Raw genomic sequence first — 20,253 nt, forward strand, 5'->3', positions numbered from 1 at the left:
TAGTTGTTGTTTTGTATGAGTGGCACCAAAATATTTTATTCTGCATGATAAAAATAAACCTCTGCATTTTCTCTACAGAATTTGTACCTCAACAGTAAGTAAAAAACTTTGCAAACTATCAGTGCAAATCAGTGCTGTATTTCTGCATGTCTGTAGGCTTGAAAAAATTCTGAAATCTATCTGAACTGTTCTCTTCTTCTTAACTCTGCCTGAGCCCAGAGACCTGCTAACACAAAAACAAGTGGGTGAGTGGAACAACCACCTTGAAAACTTCTGACTGGGATTGAATCAGTGGCTTTTAACTGATCTGATGAGATGGATACAACTAGAATCAGCAATTTCAGATACCCAGTGCAAGTTTCCCTGGTAGCAAAAGAAACCCACTCCCATGTTGGGTGAATTTTATTTGGTCATGCCTTATCAAATCAAAACTACATTTTTTGTAAAATATTTTGTAAAAAAAGAAAAACAGCAAAAAAAAAAAAAAACAAAAAAAAAAACACAAAACAACTACAGAACTCTTCAGCTTCAAACATACTTGTTTTCATTGAATGGTCCAATGTACTTCGCTCCACTTGGAAAAGTGTAGGTTCCTGCCCCATGGAACATGTTGTCTTTGAACTCGCCTTCATAAACTGCCCCAGAAGGATGTTCCAGCCTTCCAGTACCATTCATCTGTGTTTAATGAGAGATGATGGATAAAGAAAAGGGTTAATGTTTATGCATATGGTATATTTCCTTCCATTACAGTATCTTTTCAGATTGCTGCCTCTGAGTCTGCTATCTTATTCAGATAAGAGGAGAGGACAGTGACTCTTTTTCAGATTTAGACAGGTTCCTACGTCTGCAAGGATTTTAGATAACAGCTTGGAGTTTCTGACCAGTCACGGTATCTAATAAATCTTTCCTCTGCTGATAGTCTCACAGGATCTTTACAATCTGTGCAACAGGGAACTGCTGTCCTCAGCCCTACAAATAACTCATCTACCCTGACAACCTGAGGGGTTAATTAAATTTTCTGGAATTTCTTTCTGTGGATCAAGGCATTGCAAATCTTTCATTCGTTTCAGACTAAACCATGTCTGGGGGTTTAAATCTGTGCTGTAAATCATTTTTGTACCATAATCTTAATTGTTGTTGCTGCACAAATATTTTTGTATGAGAATGAGAAAAGCACAGACTAGATATCAAAAAGCCACAAGATGCTATTTCTTAATTGCAGGCCTTTATTTGTCTCGTTTCAGGGATGTCTCCAGAATCAACAAAACAAGTGTTTTTTTATGTACTTAACAATTAATTCCCGGTGAACTCAGTAACCAAGGGCAGCCACTATTTAGTGGCATATCTATTGATGGCCAGAGCTCCCCTGTTTGGTTGAGGGAGGTGTGTGGGGTGCATATACACAAGCAGAAAGGCTGTGCTCAACCAGCTATGCGCACCCAGCCCATCCACATACGGCACTGCTACTGCCATGCTGCCCAAGTGTTTCACGAGGGCCAGCAGTGCCCAGTGTATTTGTAGAAGCCTCAGGATGCAGCAGATGTCCCCACACCACGAACATCTGAAGTCTTCAGGCTAGCTTGGGACAAGACGCCCTAGTGGAAGAAGAGCCTGGTGTTGATCTGATTCTTTTCAGGTAATGGCTTTCTTTTCCATGCATCTAAGGGTGGGTATGGTAAGACACACACCATGCTAAGCCCAGACAAAGTTTGAAATGAAGGAATCCTTAAAATTACCTTGTCGTTCTTCCAGGTACCTATATATATCATTCCGTTGGCGCTGGTGTGAACTCCATGCCCATTCCTCTGGAGTTTGCCCTCGGGTGTCTTTTTGCACTCCCCTTCTAGGAAACAAGGCAGGTATTTTGAATTCAAAATATCATTTGAGACCAAAAAAAAAAAAAAAGATCCCAGAGGGCATTTCTTGCATCTCTTGCAGACAGATTGTTCCCAGAGGTGGTCTGTTGGGGTGAGTAAGGCACCTGCGGTGGGCACCAGCTGGCAGCAGCCTGTGGCAATTCCCCCACCACCACCAGCGGGGAGCTGACACGGGGCAGAGCAGACCCCATTGGACCATTCCAGGGGTTTGCTCGGAATTTTTATTTATGTAAACAACCTGGAGCCAGGTCAGCTCCTGCCGCGGTGTGTAGTGGACAGGGAGAGGCAGCTTTGGGCGACCTGCCGTCCGTGCAGCCCTCACGCCGACAGCGCGCAGATTTCTCCCCACACATCCCCTGCGGGTTGAAAATCCCCACGCAGGGTGACAAAAGGAATTCGCTGCGGGGCGAGGGATCCTTACCATACTTGTCTTTGTTTGGGAACGTGAAAGACACTTTAAAAAACGCAGCACCTGTTGAGAAAGAGAAAAAATAAAAATGTGTCACTGCAGTTAGCTGACACCCCAACTTTCCCCATCAGTGTGAATTAGCAAGCTGATCTCAATGTGCTTGTTTAGGGGCTGTTATCATTATTTATTATTATTTATTTATTTATTTATTGGGGGGGGGGGGGGTGGGGGGTACCCTCCATGGTTGCTATGCGGAAGTGTCCGCCGTTGCTAGGGGGCCGGCAACCCGGAAGGGGAAGGCGGCGCTTCCAGGGCAGGGCAGCGGCGGCGGGGCGGTGAGGAGAGGAGAGGAATTTTTTTTGGGGGGGAGACAGGGGCAGGGGAACGGGGGCTGAGGGGTTGGGGAGCTGGGGGCGAGCCCCTGCCACAGGGCGCGGAGCTGCCCTGACACCGCTCTGGGGGAGGCGCGGGGTGGTTGGGGCTGGAGGGGACCCTAAGGACCAGCCCCATCCCACCCTTCCCTTCAGATTCCCTTCAGGATCCCTCTCCCAGCGGCCAGGTTGAAGGGTACCCGGGCACAGGCTGCTCTCTGCTGTGGAGGATCCCCTCAAGGTTTGCCCTTTGCACTGCCGTGTCCGAGGAAATGCCATCGGAGTGACATAACCTGAGCGCCAGGGGTAGGCAGCGCTGCTGGTAGGCTCCTCTGTATTTTTTAGACCAGCTGTGAGAACGATTAGGATCCCTTTTGTTTTCTAAAACCACTTGTTCTGGAGGAATGGGCGTTGCTTCGGGTGCATACAGATACCTGAGCATAAAGGTGGTTAAGTGTGGTTTGAGAACGGCTGTGCTCAAACATGGAAGATCAAATGATGTGTACTCGGTTATGACATGCTAAATCATATCTTTTTCTCGTCCTCAGCAGGAGAACATGAGTTCAGCAGCAAAGAGAAGAGGAAAGCCCAACAGAGGAGGAGGAAGAGGGAGAGGAGGAGGAGGAGGAGGAAAAGGAAGAGGGGGAGGAGGAAGAGGGAGAGGAGGAAGCAGCGGTGGCCATTCAAACAAGAGTCAACTTGGTGGAAATAGGAAGTGTTCAACCAAAATCTGGGATGATGGAGATGATTTCTGTCTGTTCGAGGAACCAAGGCTGGAAAACAGGTCTTTCATTAATTTGCAGGTTTTGAAATACAGAGGTTTTCAGGATATTTTGGGACTGTTTTGGCTGTGTTTGAATATGCAGAACAGGGAAGGGATGCTGAAGCTGTTTCAGCATGAAGCAATTTTTGCATGCATCTTTTGATTAAGTTTTTAACATTTTATAGCTGGGAAAGCTCTTTTTTTTTAAAAAAAAAAAAAAAAAAAAAGATTTGAAGCTCTGATTTTCTTATTTGCCCATTAAAAGATTTCAAAACTTGTTTTATCAGAAGGCAGTAATAGACATGGGATATTCATTTCTTTGTATTCCAAAGAAGAAGCTGAACAATTAAAATTAATTTGGTATCCAGAATGTATTGTGACCAATGTAGCTTAGAAATACCTGGCTGTACTTAGTCTGAGAACAGCATGACCTCGCAAAGTGTTTACTAAATTACTTTGCATGTGACATAAGATAAAATCCATATACGCATCTGTTTGTGCACAGCCACGGCTGTGCACATGCTGGTTGTGTAAGATTTAACCCAGATGAACACTCCTTAGGAGATAAAAGTGTCCTGTTTTCCTTTTCCTGCTTTGAAACACAGAGTTGGATCCTAATGTTCAGCTTCACGTACCTGTTCAGTAAGCATCCTTTGAGCCAGGCAAATAACTCATTGCTGTGTTCTGTTTTAATTTTAATTTTCAGATCAAGTGCCTCTGCTAGGAGAGGAGGGCAAACGAAACAGCGACCTGAAGCCAAGATGCCTCTGCAGACCATACACATGACAACAGAGAATCAGAGAAGAGTGAAGGAACTTCTTCGGGAGCTTCAAGGGCAGGATCTGGCTCCTGAATCAGAGTTAGTTTAAACAGAGGCACTTCTAGATGCTTTAATAGGCATGCTATTAGAAATAAAAAGTGATCTTTTTTTACCCCTTAACTTTTAATTTTTTCTCAAATCCTGTGATTTCAAGTCCACTCTGTTCCTCTACAATATTAGCTGTGGGAAAGAGATGGTAGAACTCCCCATTTGAGTGGAGGATTTAAAATTACAGGGGAAAAATTTTTTATCTATTCAGCAATATAATTTTATTTTATTTCATTTTAATTTGATACCTCTTTTTTATCAGAGTAGCTGGTTCTGGAGAAGACGATGATGAACCTGATTACCTTGATGATGAACAGTGCTGGTCAACAGATCAGGAAGTTTCTTACGTAACGCCAAGGTCTTCTGCTGAGGCAGCTGAGCACAAAATTGTAGAAAGTGAAGTGTCTGCATTTGCTGTGCACAAACTCTCCAGGTGAGTCCTTTCAGTGAATAACTTATATCCCAAAGAGGTAAATTGTTAGTCTCAGCACTGGAAGCCCTCAGTGCTTGGAACTCCACTTGACTCCAGAGAAATTCTGTGTGCTGAACTGCTAGGCTTGTATTTCCTGCAAATTTGATCCTCAACTGGGTGAACTTGAAATAATGGTTTTATGAAAATAAATCATTCTTATTTTTACACTGTTTTTTTTTTTTTTTTTTTTAATTCTTTAAGATCACGAAACAGGGAAAGCTTAGGAATCATTGCTGTTATATATTTCTTCAGATAGGTATAATTGGGAAAATTTGTAATCTTTCTTCATCAATTTTGCTGACATACAAACATTTATTAACTATTTTTTCTTTGTTTGGGAGCATTTTCTATGTGAGAGGACTCAGTTTTTTTCTGAGGAGCTTTATTTATACAGTTCAAGTGGGAAATACAGTCCTGGAACTGCTACGTGCTACATTCTGAGCTGTGAGACAGTAGCCCCATAAACTAATTTATTACCTTATAAACGACAGACAGCGGGAGTTTTGTTTTTTTCAGTAGTAGCAATGGATCTCATGCCTCAACATGCTTCCTTACTGCCAGCCTAGTCAAGCAGATCTGTGGTTATTTTGTTTCGTAGCCTGTCACTCACTTGTTGCCACATTGTCTCTGTTTTGTTGCAGGTACGGTTTTGACAGTGAGCGTTGTAGGACCATACTGAGATCCTGCAATGGTAATATTGGGGCGTCCTTGGAGCATTTGCTGCTGCAGTGCTTTGCTGAGAGATATGGAGAGAAGATGCAGGTTTCTGAAGCAGCTGCTCAGGCCAGTCGAGAAGAATGTTTAGAACAGAGACAAGAAGAGGCGTTTGTCCTCCGGTCAATCTATGGAGAAAAATTTGTAGAAAGAATTCAGAACAGAGTTTGGACTTTTGGATTGGAACTGGAATACCTAACGAACAGGCTCAGCAAATCAAAACAAAAGGGTGGTTGTACTAGGGACGGTGCAAAGCAGGCTTCAAAAGAAATATGTAAATTTTATCTCCAAGGAGGCTGCAAGTTTGGTTCAAAATGCAGATTTGGACATGAACTCCCTCCAAACCACCCGCTGAGATCAGCCAAGAACTCTGTAGATGATTCTCATCTCAGAACTAACAGTGATGGTCCCGTATATGAACTTGAAGTAAGATTTCCTGAAGAAAACAAGTACCCGCTGCAGGCACCTCTTGTGGCATTTTATTCCACTGATGAGAATCTACCTCTTGCCTGTCGGTTGCACATTGCTGAATTCCTTTTTGGGAAGGCCTTGATAGCTGCAGAGGCTCACGAACCAGTGGTGTACGCGCTGGTGACTTGCTTAGAAGATGAATCTGAAATAAGCGAGTTACTCGAAAAGACTCACCACAAATACAGCCTTCCTCCAGTGTCCCTGCTGGCAATGCCTCCAGGAAAGCTACACACAGAGAGTACGTCTGCCTCAAACCAAATATCAGAAGGTACACCAAATTTCCCTCTAGGGGTTCTGGGTTTAAAAAAAAAAAAAAAGAGAAGGCAAGGAGAAGAATCAGGCGCCTCTTCCACATCTATTTCTGGAATTAAGGTCATGTGGTGAGCCAGATCTATAATCTGCCTGTGCTGCAGGAAGTCCCTTTCTTAATAAAGCCGCAGCAGAAGGGTTTTCTGTTGGCAAGAAGTGAGCTAAAGGAGTGTAGAAGTAAATGACTTCAGGCTGGCAGAGTGAACGAGGCCTGTTCCCACACACTTGATAAAAAGCCATTGAGAGATGGGATGTGAGCTCACCAAAACTGGCCCGGTGTGTGTTTGGAAGGGAATGGGGCAGGTTGTTTACAAGCTTTTGTGCATCGGTTCTCACTGATTCAGAAATATCTTTTTAGAAGAAAAAATACAATTACCAACCCTTCCTCACAATTAATTTTGTAAATTGGGATGTAAGGCTGAGTAAATGTCACAAAGAAGTCTGTGTTGGTTTTCTTGGTACCTTTTTTTTTATTATTATTATTTCAGGGGCAGAGTTGCAGCCCTCTGTCGTTTGTGGCAGGCTGAAAAAAAACTTCATAGCATGGATGACCTAGCTGTCAATTCCAAAGCTGTTTTATCTAAGGCAATCTTTCTTAAAGGGAGCTTGCAAGAATAATAGCATCACATTTTAGAGCACCTGAATCATGAAAACAGATTATTCCTTTTTTTTTTTTTTTTAACAGCTCCACAGAAAAATAGAAATTCGATAGGCAGTAGGAACTAAAGTGTCTGGTCCAGTTTCAGCCTTGGTTTGAAAGTCCTTGGCAGTGGCCTATCACTTAAAGTGTAGTTTTAATTAGTTTAGGCTGCTGTTGCCATCACAGCCTTGTGCTGCATATAAGTGGTCATGCAGTTAATTGGAGGGGGAGCTGCTGTGGATGAAAAACACTCAGGAAGGCAAAACGCTGCCGGTCAGGTTCACCACACAGCCACCCAGACCTTGGCGCTGCAGAGCGGGGCTGGTGCAGGTGTAGTGACAAATGGGATGGGGCTGGAGAAGCTGTGCTTTGTTTGACAGGGTGAGGGGAGCTTTGCTGGTAGTTTTGAACTAAATGTGTGTGAAAAACTGTCCTGTAGATCCTCATCTCCTTCCTGGCAAGGTTCTTTATTGAAAATGCTCCTAGAAAGTATGTCTTTTCTCTGCAGTGCTGATGGGGTCACATAGATTCATAGTAAGAACACCTACTGTATGTTCTTTGTTTCCAGCCTCAACAGTGACGGAGCCTCAGGAGGAAGAAGAGGTGGCAGAAGAGGAGGAGGAAGATGAGCCCGAACAAGTTGTCGTGGAGAATGAGAGTTACGTGAACCTCAAGAAAAAGCTTTCCAGAAAGTATGATGTGCAAGCAAAGTCGCTGTATAATGAAAATGTTAAACTCTGCACTCAGTTTCGGCTGAAAAAGGTATGGTATACAGAACAGAATACCTGCTTTCATGCTTGCTTTAGAGAAATAAATATTAAAACAAGGGGCTGCTGTTTCATTCCAGTTGTTTTCTTACTGTTGTGCTGTTCATCTTCCAGTAGTTCAGCTAACAATTCATTCTGCGTCTTGGTCTTGATGCAGAAGCCACAAGTTCATCGGATACGATTCTGCTGCCTTTGAGCAAGCAGTAAGGGATCTTGCAAAGCTGAGTTTTGCTGCTGTCAGAGTTAGAAAAGAAAAATCAATGGCAGTTTTTATCTTGGAGCTTTCATCTGAGTATCAGATTAGATTCCTTGGTGGAAGGTTGCTCAGAGTTCTGCTGCTTGCTAAGCTACATTAAATACTTCTGAGAATAACAGCAGCAGCAGTTTGGCTTTTTAGAAAGTATCCTTTTGCTCCACCTTATGGAAAAACATGATGCAAGGAAAAGAAACGCTGGGTTACTGCATTCAGGAAGTCAGATTAAAGTCAGAAGGACTGTTAACATCTAAAATTGTTGAATTTAGGAGAGGACTATCCACAAGTACCATTTTTTCTATGTTGTTTTCTGTGTGTCAGTCTTCTAGACGCTTCCAGTCCATGTTGCATGAAAGACAGAAACTCCCTGCATGGCAGGAAAGAGAGACCATTCTTGATTTCCTGAAGAGCCACCAAGTTCTTGTCGTGAGCGGCATGACAGGGTAAGGGTGTGGTTGTACATACAGACTTTGTGTGTCAAACTATACACAGAAAAATGCAACATGTGCAACATCTTGAAAACGTTAGGGTTGTAGTTCATCCATGACCAGTGACAGCTATCGTAGATAAGGTTTGTATGAAATATGACATTGACAAAACAAATTTCAAGTGGGATACAGTCATCTTAATTGATGTGGGTGGAAGATGTTTATTTTTGGTTTGTTTGTTGTTGGTTGTTTGTTTGCTTTTAATTGATGCCTGATCTTGTCATGCAGATGTGGGAAAACCACTCAGATTCCTCAGTTTATTTTGGATGCTTCACTGCAAGGTTCTCCAAACAAAGTTGCAAACATCATCTGTACCCAGCCTCGCAGGATCTCTGCCATTTCTGTGGCTGAACGTGTAGCCAAAGAAAGAACAGAAAGGATTGGGCTGACTGTTGGATATCAGATCCGCCTAGAAAGCGTGAAGGCATGTATGCTTTGCTTGTTGCCTGTCATTTCGTTCTGTTAAAACGTGTAGTGTTTGTCTAGCATACAGAATCTCTGTCCTGTATCCACTATATAGTGAGATCAGCAAGTTTTTATCACCTGTTTTATATTTTTTTGTAAAATACATTTTTTATTTCATCTCCATTTGCATGGTCCGCTTTACAGAATGAGAGTGGAAGTGCTATGACTTGTCTTGTTGTTTCTGTTGAGACTGTGGGTGAAGGGTCTGAGGTGAGGGTACGAGTAATACTTCTGTGTTCTCAGGAAGGTTGTCTGAGGTTGCTGACTTTGTTTCCACATCTCTGTTCCCATTTGTCTCCGAGTGGAGATTTAAACTTACAGCTTCAGTCAACCAGAAGGAGGAACTGAATTTAAACCGGTGTCCTGGAAGTGAAGTTTTATCTTCGTTCCAGCTGATTGCTTTTTTCCAAGAAGTATGTGTAAAATTGCATGGTCAGATTCATTGAATCTTTCTAGGGACAGAGTTCTGAAGTTTTTTTTTATCACAAAGCAACTTCCAAAGGAAAACCAGTTCAGAATTTTTTGTTTACATGTTATAGTTAGCAATGCTCCTAGGTAAGAAGCAGATACTCCTAAGTTTTAGTCATCAAAGAAAAATTGTCTAGTCAGGTCTCCAGCAAGAACTGTATGTTTCCCTTCCGTCAAACCTGGCAGTCAGCTGAAACTGAACACTCCACAGCTGCACTCTCTTTGCGCTATGTTAAGTTGTGCAAAGTTCAACCAAGTGCTTTGTTTCTTTCACCTTCCCAGTCCTCAGCTACCAGACTGTTGTACTGCACTACCGGTGTGCTGTTGAGAAGGCTGGAAGGAGATCTGACACTGCAGGGAATCACGCATGTTATCGTCGATGAAGTTCACGAAAGAACAGAAGAAAGGTAAATAATCTTTTATCCCATAAGCAAAATGAAGAAACACAATCAGAAGAATAAAGGTGGTTAAGGTGGAAGTATCTGAAGTCATTCCTGGCAGTAACATGGGGTAGTGGAAAGAGTCTGGTATTAGGTTTTTGGTTTTGGGCAGCAGGATGTTGTGTTGTAACAGTTTGCAAAGAAAGCACATCTCTCCTAGTTTCCATGCTTCCAATCTACCGGCACCTGGCAGTGCTGTTGAAAAGAAGTTTTGAATAGGGCTGGAGAGTTCTGTAACTTTTTAACCACAGTTGTCTGCTTCTTACTCCTCCTTTGTTTCAGCTTTTACACTAATTCTTCACATTCCTCCTTTTGGGAGCTTTTTTTTCCTCTCTGAAAACTAAGTGGTAAGGGCCCTTTTCTTTGATGCTTTCCTTGTGAAACACTGAAGTGCAGTGGGTTCTGAGGAGACTTTGACTGTGACCTGTTACTCTACAGCTCAGGTTGTATTTTAGCCTCATAAAAGGATGTGCAACTCTCAAGATTTCTTCTTTCTTCTCATCTAAAATCATTTGGAAGCCAGTTCGAGAGGCTTTTCCGGTAGGGAAGGAGCAAAAGTGGCTCATTGATTACTTCCAGTTAATTTGTTATCTAATGCTCTTGACTTGTCATTAATGCAATTAATTTATAATGTAACCATAGCTTTTCATTGTTTAAATAAATTTGCCAAGTAATCCTTACCCTCTAGTAAGGAAAAGCCAGAAAATAAGCAGATTGGCTTCCGTTAATATACTACATTATTAGCTTCCATCTATTCTGAGAAGCTCATGCTGTTGATGTGATGATATTGCTGTGCTGTTGGAAACACCATGAAAGTGGAGAGAATAGGGAAGATAAAAAGAGATCGGAAAGCTAACACTGAAGAAATTCAAATGTCTTTTTGCTTGTTTTCTTCAGTGACTTCTTGCTGCTGGTTTTGAAGGATATAATGGTTCAGAGGCCAGACCTGCGCATTATACTAATGAGTGCCACCTTGAATGCAGAGCTTTTTTCTCAGTACTTTCACTCCTGCCCAATTATTAACATACCAGGTGAAAACAGTCGGTTTTATTATCTTGTCAACATTTGTTGTTTTAGCAGTTTGGTTTCAGTTTTTCTGTTTGTGAAATGTTTTTATATTTGTGTGCAAATCAGTGGTGAATAGTAAAAAGATCTTCTTAACTTCAGACAAGGGCTAATTTTGTAAAGTGGCAAGATGAGGATTTCTACAAGAACTATGATTACAAGTGCTTAGAAGGAAAGACTCATGAGATTTATGAGAAAAGTCCTGGAAATTGAGCCTTTTTGGTGCTTGCTTTACACCAGCAGAATATCCTTCCCAAAAAGCCAAAAATGATAAGATAGCTCAGGGAACCTGGTCACGTCTAGTTTCACCACAGCTGAAACTTCCCGTAAATGTATCCGCCCTCCTCTGGCAGTATATGTGCCTGTCACCAAACCATGCTTGGAAAACATCCACTGCTTGCTTTAGACAGAAATTATGGTGAAGAGTACAGTGTAGATGGAGAGTCCCCTGTTCTTTTTCTTTAGTCACAGAGGTGGATTAGGGCTTAAAGCTGTGAAGCCAGTGTGTAAAATAATAACCTGTATGAAATAAGAGTCATATTTTGTCTTTTCCCTCTCCTGTGGGTGTTGTGTGCAATACAGATTTATTATCACATTTCCTTTTAGGTCGAACGTTTCCTGTGGATCAGTTTTTTCTGGAAGATGTGATTGCAATGACAAGGTATGAAATTGCCAAACGTTCTCAGATGTATTTGGTGTTTGAGGTTGCACTGTTGGCCTTGAGACTGCACTAGATCTGTACATAAATTTAAAAATGAGCTCCTCTCAAATCTCCCCATCACCTGCAGTCCTGGAGTTCTGCTAAAGTACTGACTTTAAAAAGTATTTCTTATCCTGCAGTGGGGTCTATGCTTATGCCAAAAAAAACTTTCTAAATTAGATACCACAGTACTCAAGAAGAGGTGAACTTTGCCATGAGGAGTATGTCAGTGCCTGTGTATTGACATATTTTTCCTCATCCACTTTTTACTTGTTTTAGTTGTGGTTAGACATTGGCAGGCAAAAGAAATGTGAATTTAGATTCCAGCACTGAAGGCATGGTACCAAACAGTTCCTTTTTGTAAGTCCTGTTTTGCAGCAGAAAGTGAGGCAAAAATTCCTGTTATCAGTTGTAACTACTGTAGAGTCCCAGCAGCTCAGCTATTTGAGATAGTAAATTGATCAGCTGTTGTAAATTATTTGCAGATTGTTGCTCTGAGCTGCCTGCTTAGCTGTTAAGATCACATGTGCAGTCCTAGTATTTCTCATGACAGCTTTTAAAAGACATAACACCCCAGTATAGCAGAACACCTCTCCCTTTACCCCCAGAGCTGGCTAAATATTTCAGCACTGGTGACCTGCTAGTAGAAGAGAGAGAGTTGCACTGCAAGTGATCAGACTTTTTTGACCATCGGTCTATTCTGGAACTCCCTTGCCCTAAAGTCAAAGCTACCAAATACTTGACTACAACAGGGGGTTAACAGCTTGCTTACCCACACCTTCCCACCAGTAAAACTTAATCCACTTCAGAAGTACTGCCTTTCCTGTGCTTAGAATGGAGGTGGAGCAGTAGCATGAAGTGAAATAAGTGTGAAGTAAAATTCCCAATCTTTTTACTATATCTGGTTTTGCAGCTGCCTTTTATATAAACTGAGAGGAACTTGGTATAGTTTTGATACCGTATCTCTGTAGCTAATTATTACATCGAGACTGTTAGGCTTCTTTCTTTGCCACTGAACATTCTTCTGCTGTTCAGGTATGTTTTAGAGGACAGCAGTCCCTACAGGCGCAAAGTAAAGCAAGAAAACAAACTGAATGCAAGACACCGAAGAACAGCATTTGAAGAAGTAGAGGAGGATCTGAGACGTGCTGGCCTTCTGGAAGCCACTGACACAGCTGTCAAGGATTCAGACCCAGACCAAAAATTAACTCTGAAGCAGCTTCTGACACGATATAAAGGTGAGCTCCTTAAACCTAATAAATTGGCATATAACATCTGTATGACAGCATGGTATGCTAGTATATAATATTGCATGCTAACTGCATGTATATTATTCAGAGTTCTGTGGTGGTGAAATTAAGCAGGTTGCTGCTTGCTACTTTCATGGTGAGATTAGAAACCTCTTGTCAGCTTAAAAAAAGGAAACCCTTCATTCTCTTAAACTAGAACAAACATCTTGGCTGCAAACAATTTTTAAGTGTCTGAAAAGGGACAGTTTTCAGCTACGTTTTTTTCAGATGCCTTGTTGACTTTCACTTTCCCCTCTTTATTTGTTCTTGCTGAAGCAGCTTTATATAAAGCACAGCGTGCATCTTCCTCAAGCACCAAGGAGATCACTTCATTATCACAAGCCTTCCTTGAGAAAAGAAACCGTTCAGTGAAAGGCTTAACAGGGGGAGACCTTTCCATTAACTTCACACACTCTTTACAGCACAATAATCCCTGTGCTTAGTCCTGAAGAGCTTCTCTCTGCACACCCTTGTGGAGAGCTCCCCAGTGGTAATGAGCGAGAGTCATTGCTCTCGATTGCTCTTCAGATTCCTGCTGAACAATCAGCATCTCAGAAGGGTGATGGAATCAGTCTGGGTTAGAGTTGGTGTAAGAAATACTAAAAGGGAGAAGAGAAAACTTGATACTGTAGTCTTGAAGGTATCAGTAGGTGACTGTATGAAGGCTTTCAGCTCCTTTTACCACTAGTACTTGCATGTGTCGTTCTGCTGGTAGATGAATCCTGGTCTAGGCTCTGTGCAGGGCGGGTGTGAGCCCTGGTAAGGCATGAGAAAAGAAAGGAAGAGCTGGAACAGGGGAAAGCACGGAAGGGGGAGTGTGACACCCTGAGTGACTTATGAGGCGACCTCTGCCTTGTCTCAGCGAGATGCTGGTTGTGCAGCCACAGTGGTTTGGTGTATCCAGCAGGTGTGTTTTATGAGAGATGTACTTAACCATGTGTTTTCTTTTTCCCCAGGGGTCAACAAGACAGTGTTGAAAACAATGTCTGTCATGGATTTGGACAAGGTTAATCTGGAATTAATTGAAGCCTTGCTGGAGTGGATAGTTGCTGGCAAACATTCGTACCCCCCAGGTAATTTCACTGTTCTTGAGGGAGAAACCAAAGTAGATTTATGGAGGCTGTGTGCTTGTATACAGCCCCAAGCTAGTGTTCTGCATGCAAAGTTTCTGTACTCATTGATCACTTGCAGGGAAAAAAAAAAAAAATCTGCCTGAGTAACAAAGCCCCCACTATGCATAGGATGGGGAAGATGAGAGAATTGTCTACTTTGGAAAGTCTTTGATGAGGAATTGTCGCAGCCTGTACGCTTCTTGTGCAATAACTGCAAAACTGGAGTTTTGCCTTGGGCTTTCTGCATGTTAATAACAACATATGCTGTCATTTCTGGTGACTGATTTTTATTTTTATCTTTTAAATTGACATATTTAGGTGCTGTCTTGGTATTTTTGCCTGGTCTAGCAGAAATCAAGATGCTTTATGAGCAGCTCCAGTCTAATGCCCTTTTTAATAACAGGCACAGCACGAGGTAAGGCAGAAGAGCTCCCAAATTATCAGTCTTTACCCATAAATAAAAAGTGGCTTCCTGCACAAAGCCTACCTTTATCCAGGGACAAATAAAGGTTATTAAATGTATGAGTTTGTGATATGAAGGTACCCAGAACATCAAGGTAATTCCTATTCTACTATCATAGTGACTTGTTCTGTTTGTTTGTTTTTTCTTCTCAGCTCAGGAAGTTGACAGATGTCAGTTTTTATTTATCTGGTTAAATTGTGGTTCTCAGAGATCCTAGTGTTCTCTATTTTCTGCTCCAGCAAACTGCTGAAAACTTCACCTCAGCTCATTCTCTGTCAGAAGGTTTGCTGAAATGCCTTCAGCTGTTATTGTGGTTGTATTTGGTGTTAGATTGTTACATGGAGGTGTAACTGGATCTCTATCTAAACTGCTGTCACACAGGTGTCTGGGGCAATGTTGACTGGAGTGATTTCTTCCAGCCTGGCCTTATAAAGAGCCTGGGCTCTTCAAAAGAGACAGAATTTTTGTTCATCTCAGTTCTGACACCTTTCCCTTCAGAAAACTGCTCCACCTTCCCTTAGAACATGTCTTAAAGGTGATATGGCAGAGAAGTTTTCTGTTCTTACATTCCTTTGAATGTCTTGTGTGCAATATCTCTTGCAAAAGTGCATACAGGCAGACAGTTCCCAGGAGGGAAAAAGCTGAAGATGAACTGAGTGTGCTCTCATACTTCTCCTCCAGGTGCGTTGTTTATCCACTTCACTCTTCGCTGTCCAGTGAAGAACAGCAGTCTGTGTTCCTCAGGCCTCCTGCAGGAGTTATCAAAATCATCATCTCTACAAACATTGCAGAAACATCTGTCACCATTGACGATGTGGTCTACGTGATTGATTCTGGAAAAATGAAAGAGAAAAGGTACTGGGATTCATTCCTGCTCTGTGCCGTGAGCTGCAGAAAGCTGCTGCAAAGTGGGGGAGCCAGTCTGGACCCAGATCCAAAGTGATGGGTGGGAATTGTATCCATATAGTTGGCAGCATCCGTCTGCTTCAGCCCCAGCTTGCTCACTCTGTGCTTCTGAATGTAAACCTGGTTCTTGCTCTCCTCTAGATATGACCCAAGCAAAGGAATGGAAAGTCTGGAAGACACGTTTGTGTCCAGGGCCAACGCTCTGCAAAGGAAAGGACGAGCAGGCCGCGTAGCCTCAGGTGTCTGCTTTCATCTTTTCAGTAGCCATCACTTTAACCATCAGCTCATAAAAGAGCAGTTACCAGAAATCCAGAGAGTGCCCTTGGAGCAGCTTTGTCTAAGGTGAGTGTTAACAGTTCCTCTATTTCCTGAGAGAGCTAGGGTGGAGAATGTCCTTTCTCTGCTGCAGGGAGCATCTGTTACCAAGTAGTTTCTAGAATCAGGAAACCAAAAGACTTGCTGTGGAGATTTCAGGTTCTTCTGATCTTACTATCACATGGCTTCTGCATCCAGAGATTTAATAGTATGCTCCCCATGGTCTCCCGATCCTTCTTCAGTCCTTAGCTCATATTAGACACTAGGAAAAAGGTCTCTCATCACCTGAGGAGACAGTTGGTTCCTTTACTTCTGACCCACAGTAGATGTTCGTACATTACTTTCTCCCTTAGATGTATGTTTTATGATAAACCCTTGCTCGTGTGTCCTGTGTACAGAACTAAGCTGCCTTTTTTTTTTTTTTCTTTTTAATTTCCCTCCTTAAGAATTAAGATTCTGGAGATGTTTTCTGCACAGAGTCTTCACTCTGTCTTATCACGACTAATTGAGCCCCCTAGAACTGAGTCTTTACGAGCATCGAAGTTGCGACTCCAAGACTTGGGAGCGTTAACTCCAGACGAAAAGCTCACCCCTTTGGGATATCACTTGGCTTCCCTGCCCGTTGATGTCAGGATTGGCAAACTCATGCTGTTTGGCACCATCTTCCGCTGCCTGGATCCTGCACTAACTATAGCAGCCAGTCTGGCGTTCAAGTCACCGTTTGTAAGTAATCTTAACCACGCTCCTGGCTTCGAAAGCAGTGCTCTCATACAGCAGTGAATGCTGTTGAAACTGGCTGCACACTACACTTGAGCATTTTAATTCTTCTTTTTAGCCTACCTTGTTTGTGTATTAGTGCGTTGCTCATTAAAAGTCATTATAAGCAGATGAACAAAACCATGCAACAGTGACACGAATGTTGTCCGTGAGTGAGCAGTAGGAACAATGTGGGGATTAGTTTTAATCTGAACGAGTAAGTACAGCCAATCCACTGGGCCCAGATTTAATGCAAAAATTGGAAGTGAATGTTAGAAGCAGTTAGAAATAATGACAAAATAGTGATAATAATGAAGCTGACATGTCTGAGCTATGAATACAGAGTTCAGATCTGATGTTTTGTATGTTTGCTCTCACTTTGGCTTTTTGGGTCAGCTGCTGTGCTTACAGGTGCTCTTACTGTTGTTAATCTGTTGCAGTGTGGACTTGTGTGAAAAATCAGACTTTGTTGAGGTTTTGATTGCTAGCAGTAGAAGCGCAAGTAGTTTATGTCAAGGGTAGTTGTGAAAGAAATGGAAATAGATTGTTCTAGCTATTAAATTGCATTTTGTTTTCTTTATGCTTGTTAGGGATTTTCTACAGCATAAGTCCAGGTGCTATATAGGTCTCTGTATTCTGAAACAGAGTAACTTAAGCCCAGCTCCTTGAATTTCCCAAGTTACTGTCACCTTCTCTCTGCCTCAGGTGGATTTTAGACTTGCAGTGCTCTTCTCTATTACAAACATTCTTCTATGAGCTTCGGCTGCACTAACTTGCTAACATTTTTCAAATGGTATTTTTCACCTTGGCACTTGTACCGTGTGCCCTAAATTAATATTTTCTGTGAACTGCTCAATCACAAATTTGCCTTTGGATCTCCTGGGGTTAGGCAGGGCAACGGGCTTAGGTACTCTGCTGTTGACTGGGCATTTTTGAACGCCTCTGATTCTGTGTTGTCTACGGAGGCAATTTTCAGGCTGACCTGCGAGCTGCTGTCAAATTACCAGAGGTGTTGTACCGTGCAGCTCCTGGGATGCCAGGTCTGCACTGTGAGAAGAGTGAGAGGATTAACCTGTTACTGCCTGTCTAGGTGTCCCCGTGGGATAAAAGGGAAGAAGCAAACAAAAAGAAGTTAGAGTTTGCAGTAGGGAACAGCGACTATCTGGCTCTTCTCCAGGCTTATAAGGTGAGCTAAAAGTCAGCAGCCTCTGTCAGAGGTTTGTGATGTGCTGAAATTCAAGCTGTTAAATTTTAGTTAAGGTTTTCCCCATCCTCTCAATTAGGGATGGCGTTTAAGTACCAAAGAGGGGTCCCAAGCAAGCTACAACTACTGCAGGGAGAACTTTTTATCTGGAAGAGTTCTTCAGGTAAGTCAATTTTTGTCACCGCATGCAGGGACTGCTTGAGACACCGAGGGGGAGTTCTGGTGTCCTCAGCTGAGGTCCTCAGCTGAGAACCTTTTAAGACTCTCTTGCCTCCGTGGGTCATGCATCACCGACCTTTCTTTGCTTGTAGGAAATTGCCAGTCTGAAAAGGCAGTTCACAGAACTGCTTTCTGACATTGGGTTTGTGAAGGAGGGATTAAGAGCCCGGGACATTGAGAGGAAGTGGTCCCAAGGAGGTGATGGTGTGTTGGATGCCACCGGAGAAGAGGTAATGGTGGTATTAGTGCAGACGGTATTTTGGGAACAGAGTTGTGTTGCGTAGCCAGAGATCTTCCAGGGCTACGTGATGGGTGGTAAGGGCTTGATAGCTGTGGTGTCTCACTGTGCTTTGGGACAATTTGTGCTTTCTTTCCAATTTTGCTCCAAATTAATGGAAGGGGCCAAATTAATGGAATGGCCTCAGTCTAGCCTGAGACCTTAGGACCAAAAACTGGTTCTTCCCTGTAAAACACAACGGTGCTGCTATAGAAGGAAACTGGTTTCAGTGATCGACTCATTCCAGAAATGGGGTTTTGTCTTTTGACTGACTTGTAGGATACCTAATTTGTGCATTCATTTAATAGGCAAATTCGAATGCGGAGAACATCAAGCTGATCTCAGCTATGTTGTGTGCTGCGCTGTATCCCAACGTTGTCCAGGTAAAAGAATGCTTTTTTTTTTTTCTTTCTTTCTTTCAAGTTATTTCATTTTATTCAGAAGAACACTCCTGCTGTGCAGCACATCCACACTGCCAGCTTTCAGCAAGGGCCAACTACCAGATTTGAGCCTCTTTGATTGCCAAACTCTGGGGCTTGTAGTGTCAGAGCCAGGTCACCAAATTCCCTATTGTATAGCTTGATACTGTTGCTGTTCCTGCAGCCTGCTTTCAGTGTTACATATATGCCAGCAGCAAGTGTTTTTAAGAACTTAAATTACATTTTTTGTAAGATCCTGGTTACAAACAAACTGTGAGAGTTTAGACAGCACCTGGAGTGTATCATCTGTCTCTAGTGACTTGACTTGTTAACTACTTGAGAATTTCTGTTGTTGATGAAATTAAAACATAAGTTAAAAAAGGTGAATTCAGCTTGCTGGTACAGTAGGCTTCTCCAAAATTTTGTCCTACCTTACAGGTGAAAAAGCCAGAGGGCAAATACCAGAAGACCAGTGCAGGAGCAGTCAAAATGCAACCAAAAGCAGAGGAACTGAAGTTTGTTACCAAAAATGATGGTTATGTTCACATTCACCCTTCATCTGTGAATTATCAGGTCAGGATTCTTTTTTTTCTGCAAGCACTGTTTTTATAAAAGAAATCACCTTTACTTGAACAGCTGAGATTAGTGAGGGTCCCTTTTGATGTTTAAAAATTATTCATGATTGAGTATCCCCCCTGCTGGGATTATAAATAATGGTGTATTCCGGAGTTAAGAGCGTCCTCTTGGGCACACAGTTAAAATCCAACTCCAAGCAGATGCAGAGCATGTTTTTCTGTAACTGTCTACAAAGCTGCACATAGAAATGCTGTTGCAATGCTCCCCTGGCTTTTCCTCTGTACTGAGATGATGTGTGTTTAGCAGCTTTGTACATGTAGATACCCCAACCCCTTCCCTCCTCAGGCTTTGTTTCGCCAACTATTATTTATTGGTTGTAATCTATAATTCATCATCCGTGGGTGCTCAAATTTAGTTAATTTTCTTTCTAGCTTAATGGCTATTTTTAGGTAAGAGCTCTTCTCTCTCTGCCATGATGTATGGTAACACTTGTCTGTCTCTCTCCGTGTTTGATGATTCAGTGCTTTTCCAGGTTATAAATTACTTTCTTAAAGCATGGGATTTTTATCATGAACTGTAAACTGGAATTATAAAGGCTTTGAAATGTTCATCATTCTTGTTTTAAGAAGAGCATAACAAATGCACACAGAAAAATCTCCATAGCATGAAAAGAACTTGGGGCCTTGAGGCAACTGATAACTTAGCTGATTGCTGACATGCTCGCTGCAAAGGGGGGAGGAGCAAGGGATAATTGGCAAAGTTGATGGCAGCTCTCATGGATTGGAGAGAGTCTGTTAATCATGCAGACACATTTCGGTACATTTGCTGTTCTTTCAGCCTTAGAAGAGGCAGGCAATCCCTTATTTGCCCAAGCAGATCAAAACTGAGGTGGTGCAGTAACAAGGGTGCTGTGTACATGTGCTCAGGAGTTAACCACAGCCTTTGGGGCTCTGCCGTTCCAGACCCGGCACTTTGAGAGCCCCTACCTGGTGTACCACGAGAAGATCAAGACCAGCCGCGTGTTCATCCGAGACTGCAGCATGGTGTCCGTGTACCCGCTGGTCCTGCTCGGAGGCGGGCAGGTTCACATGCAGCTGCAGAAGGGAGAATTTGTCATTTCCCTGGATGACGGCTGGATCCGCTTCGTGGCTGCCTCTCACCAGGTAACGAACAGGAG

General features: G+C 42.6%; 2 protein-coding genes and 1 long non-coding RNA gene across 7 annotated transcripts in view; 2 read left to right on the top strand and 1 right to left on the bottom strand.

The window, feature by feature from the left end:
* LOC140002092 (uncharacterized) overlaps positions 1-1,857 on the top strand; it is a 16,476-nt gene extending 14,619 nt beyond the window's left edge. Inside the window, exons 7-8 of the long non-coding RNA XR_011808024.1 lie at positions 1,245-1,636; positions 1,753-1,857. This is a non-coding gene — a long non-coding RNA (uncharacterized lncRNA). The remainder of the gene's footprint in view (positions 1-1,244; positions 1,637-1,752) is intronic.
* MORN2 (MORN repeat containing 2) overlaps positions 1-2,638 on the bottom strand; it is a 4,576-nt gene extending 1,938 nt beyond the window's left edge. Inside the window, exons 1-4 of the mRNA XM_027453483.3 lie at positions 2,522-2,638; positions 2,299-2,349; positions 1,737-1,843; positions 539-675 (exon numbers count right to left, since the gene is read on the bottom strand). Coding sequence (XP_027309284.1) covers positions 539-675; positions 1,737-1,843; positions 2,299-2,349; positions 2,522-2,528 — 302 coding nt within the window. The 5' untranslated portion in view covers positions 2,529-2,638. The remainder of the gene's footprint in view (positions 1-538; positions 676-1,736; positions 1,844-2,298; positions 2,350-2,521) is intronic.
* Positions 2,562-20,253, top strand: part of DHX57 (DExH-box helicase 57) — a 20,164-nt gene continuing 2,472 nt past the window's right edge. Inside the window, exons 1-24 of one of the 5 annotated variants that reach the window (XM_072035346.1) lie at positions 2,562-2,621; positions 2,814-2,979; positions 3,206-3,441; positions 4,127-4,279; positions 4,551-4,721; positions 5,402-6,213; positions 7,463-7,656; positions 8,236-8,357; positions 8,631-8,826; positions 9,618-9,742; positions 10,673-10,806; positions 11,447-11,501; positions 12,576-12,778; positions 13,786-13,902; positions 14,260-14,356; positions 15,086-15,259; positions 15,452-15,652; positions 16,072-16,348; positions 17,472-17,567; positions 17,665-17,748; positions 17,897-18,034; positions 18,390-18,464; positions 18,939-19,073; positions 20,039-20,239. In XM_072035346.1, coding sequence (XP_071891447.1) covers positions 3,215-3,441; positions 4,127-4,279; positions 4,551-4,721; positions 5,402-6,213; positions 7,463-7,656; positions 8,236-8,357; positions 8,631-8,826; positions 9,618-9,742; positions 10,673-10,806; positions 11,447-11,501; positions 12,576-12,778; positions 13,786-13,902; positions 14,260-14,356; positions 15,086-15,259; positions 15,452-15,652; positions 16,072-16,348; positions 17,472-17,567; positions 17,665-17,748; positions 17,897-18,034; positions 18,390-18,464; positions 18,939-19,073; positions 20,039-20,239 — 3,987 coding nt within the window. In that variant the 5' untranslated portion in view covers positions 2,562-2,621; positions 2,814-2,979; positions 3,206-3,214. Of the gene's footprint in view, positions 2,622-2,805; positions 2,980-3,205; positions 3,442-4,126; positions 4,280-4,550; positions 4,722-5,401; positions 6,214-7,462; positions 7,657-8,235; positions 8,358-8,630; positions 8,827-9,617; positions 9,743-10,672; positions 10,807-11,446; positions 11,502-12,575; positions 12,779-13,785; positions 13,903-14,259; positions 14,357-15,085; positions 15,260-15,451; positions 15,653-16,071; positions 16,349-17,471; positions 17,568-17,664; positions 17,749-17,896; positions 18,035-18,389; positions 18,465-18,938; positions 19,074-20,038; positions 20,240-20,253 lie in introns of those variants that run through there. The other 4 variants (XM_072035345.1, XM_005019126.6, XM_027453476.3 and 1 more) reach the window with 4 other exon arrangements.

The sequence above is a fragment of the Anas platyrhynchos genome, chromosome 3, assembly GCF_047663525.1.
Source record: "Anas platyrhynchos isolate ZD024472 breed Pekin duck chromosome 3, IASCAAS_PekinDuck_T2T, whole genome shotgun sequence".
Taxonomy (NCBI): Eukaryota; Metazoa; Chordata; class Aves; order Anseriformes; family Anatidae; genus Anas; species Anas platyrhynchos.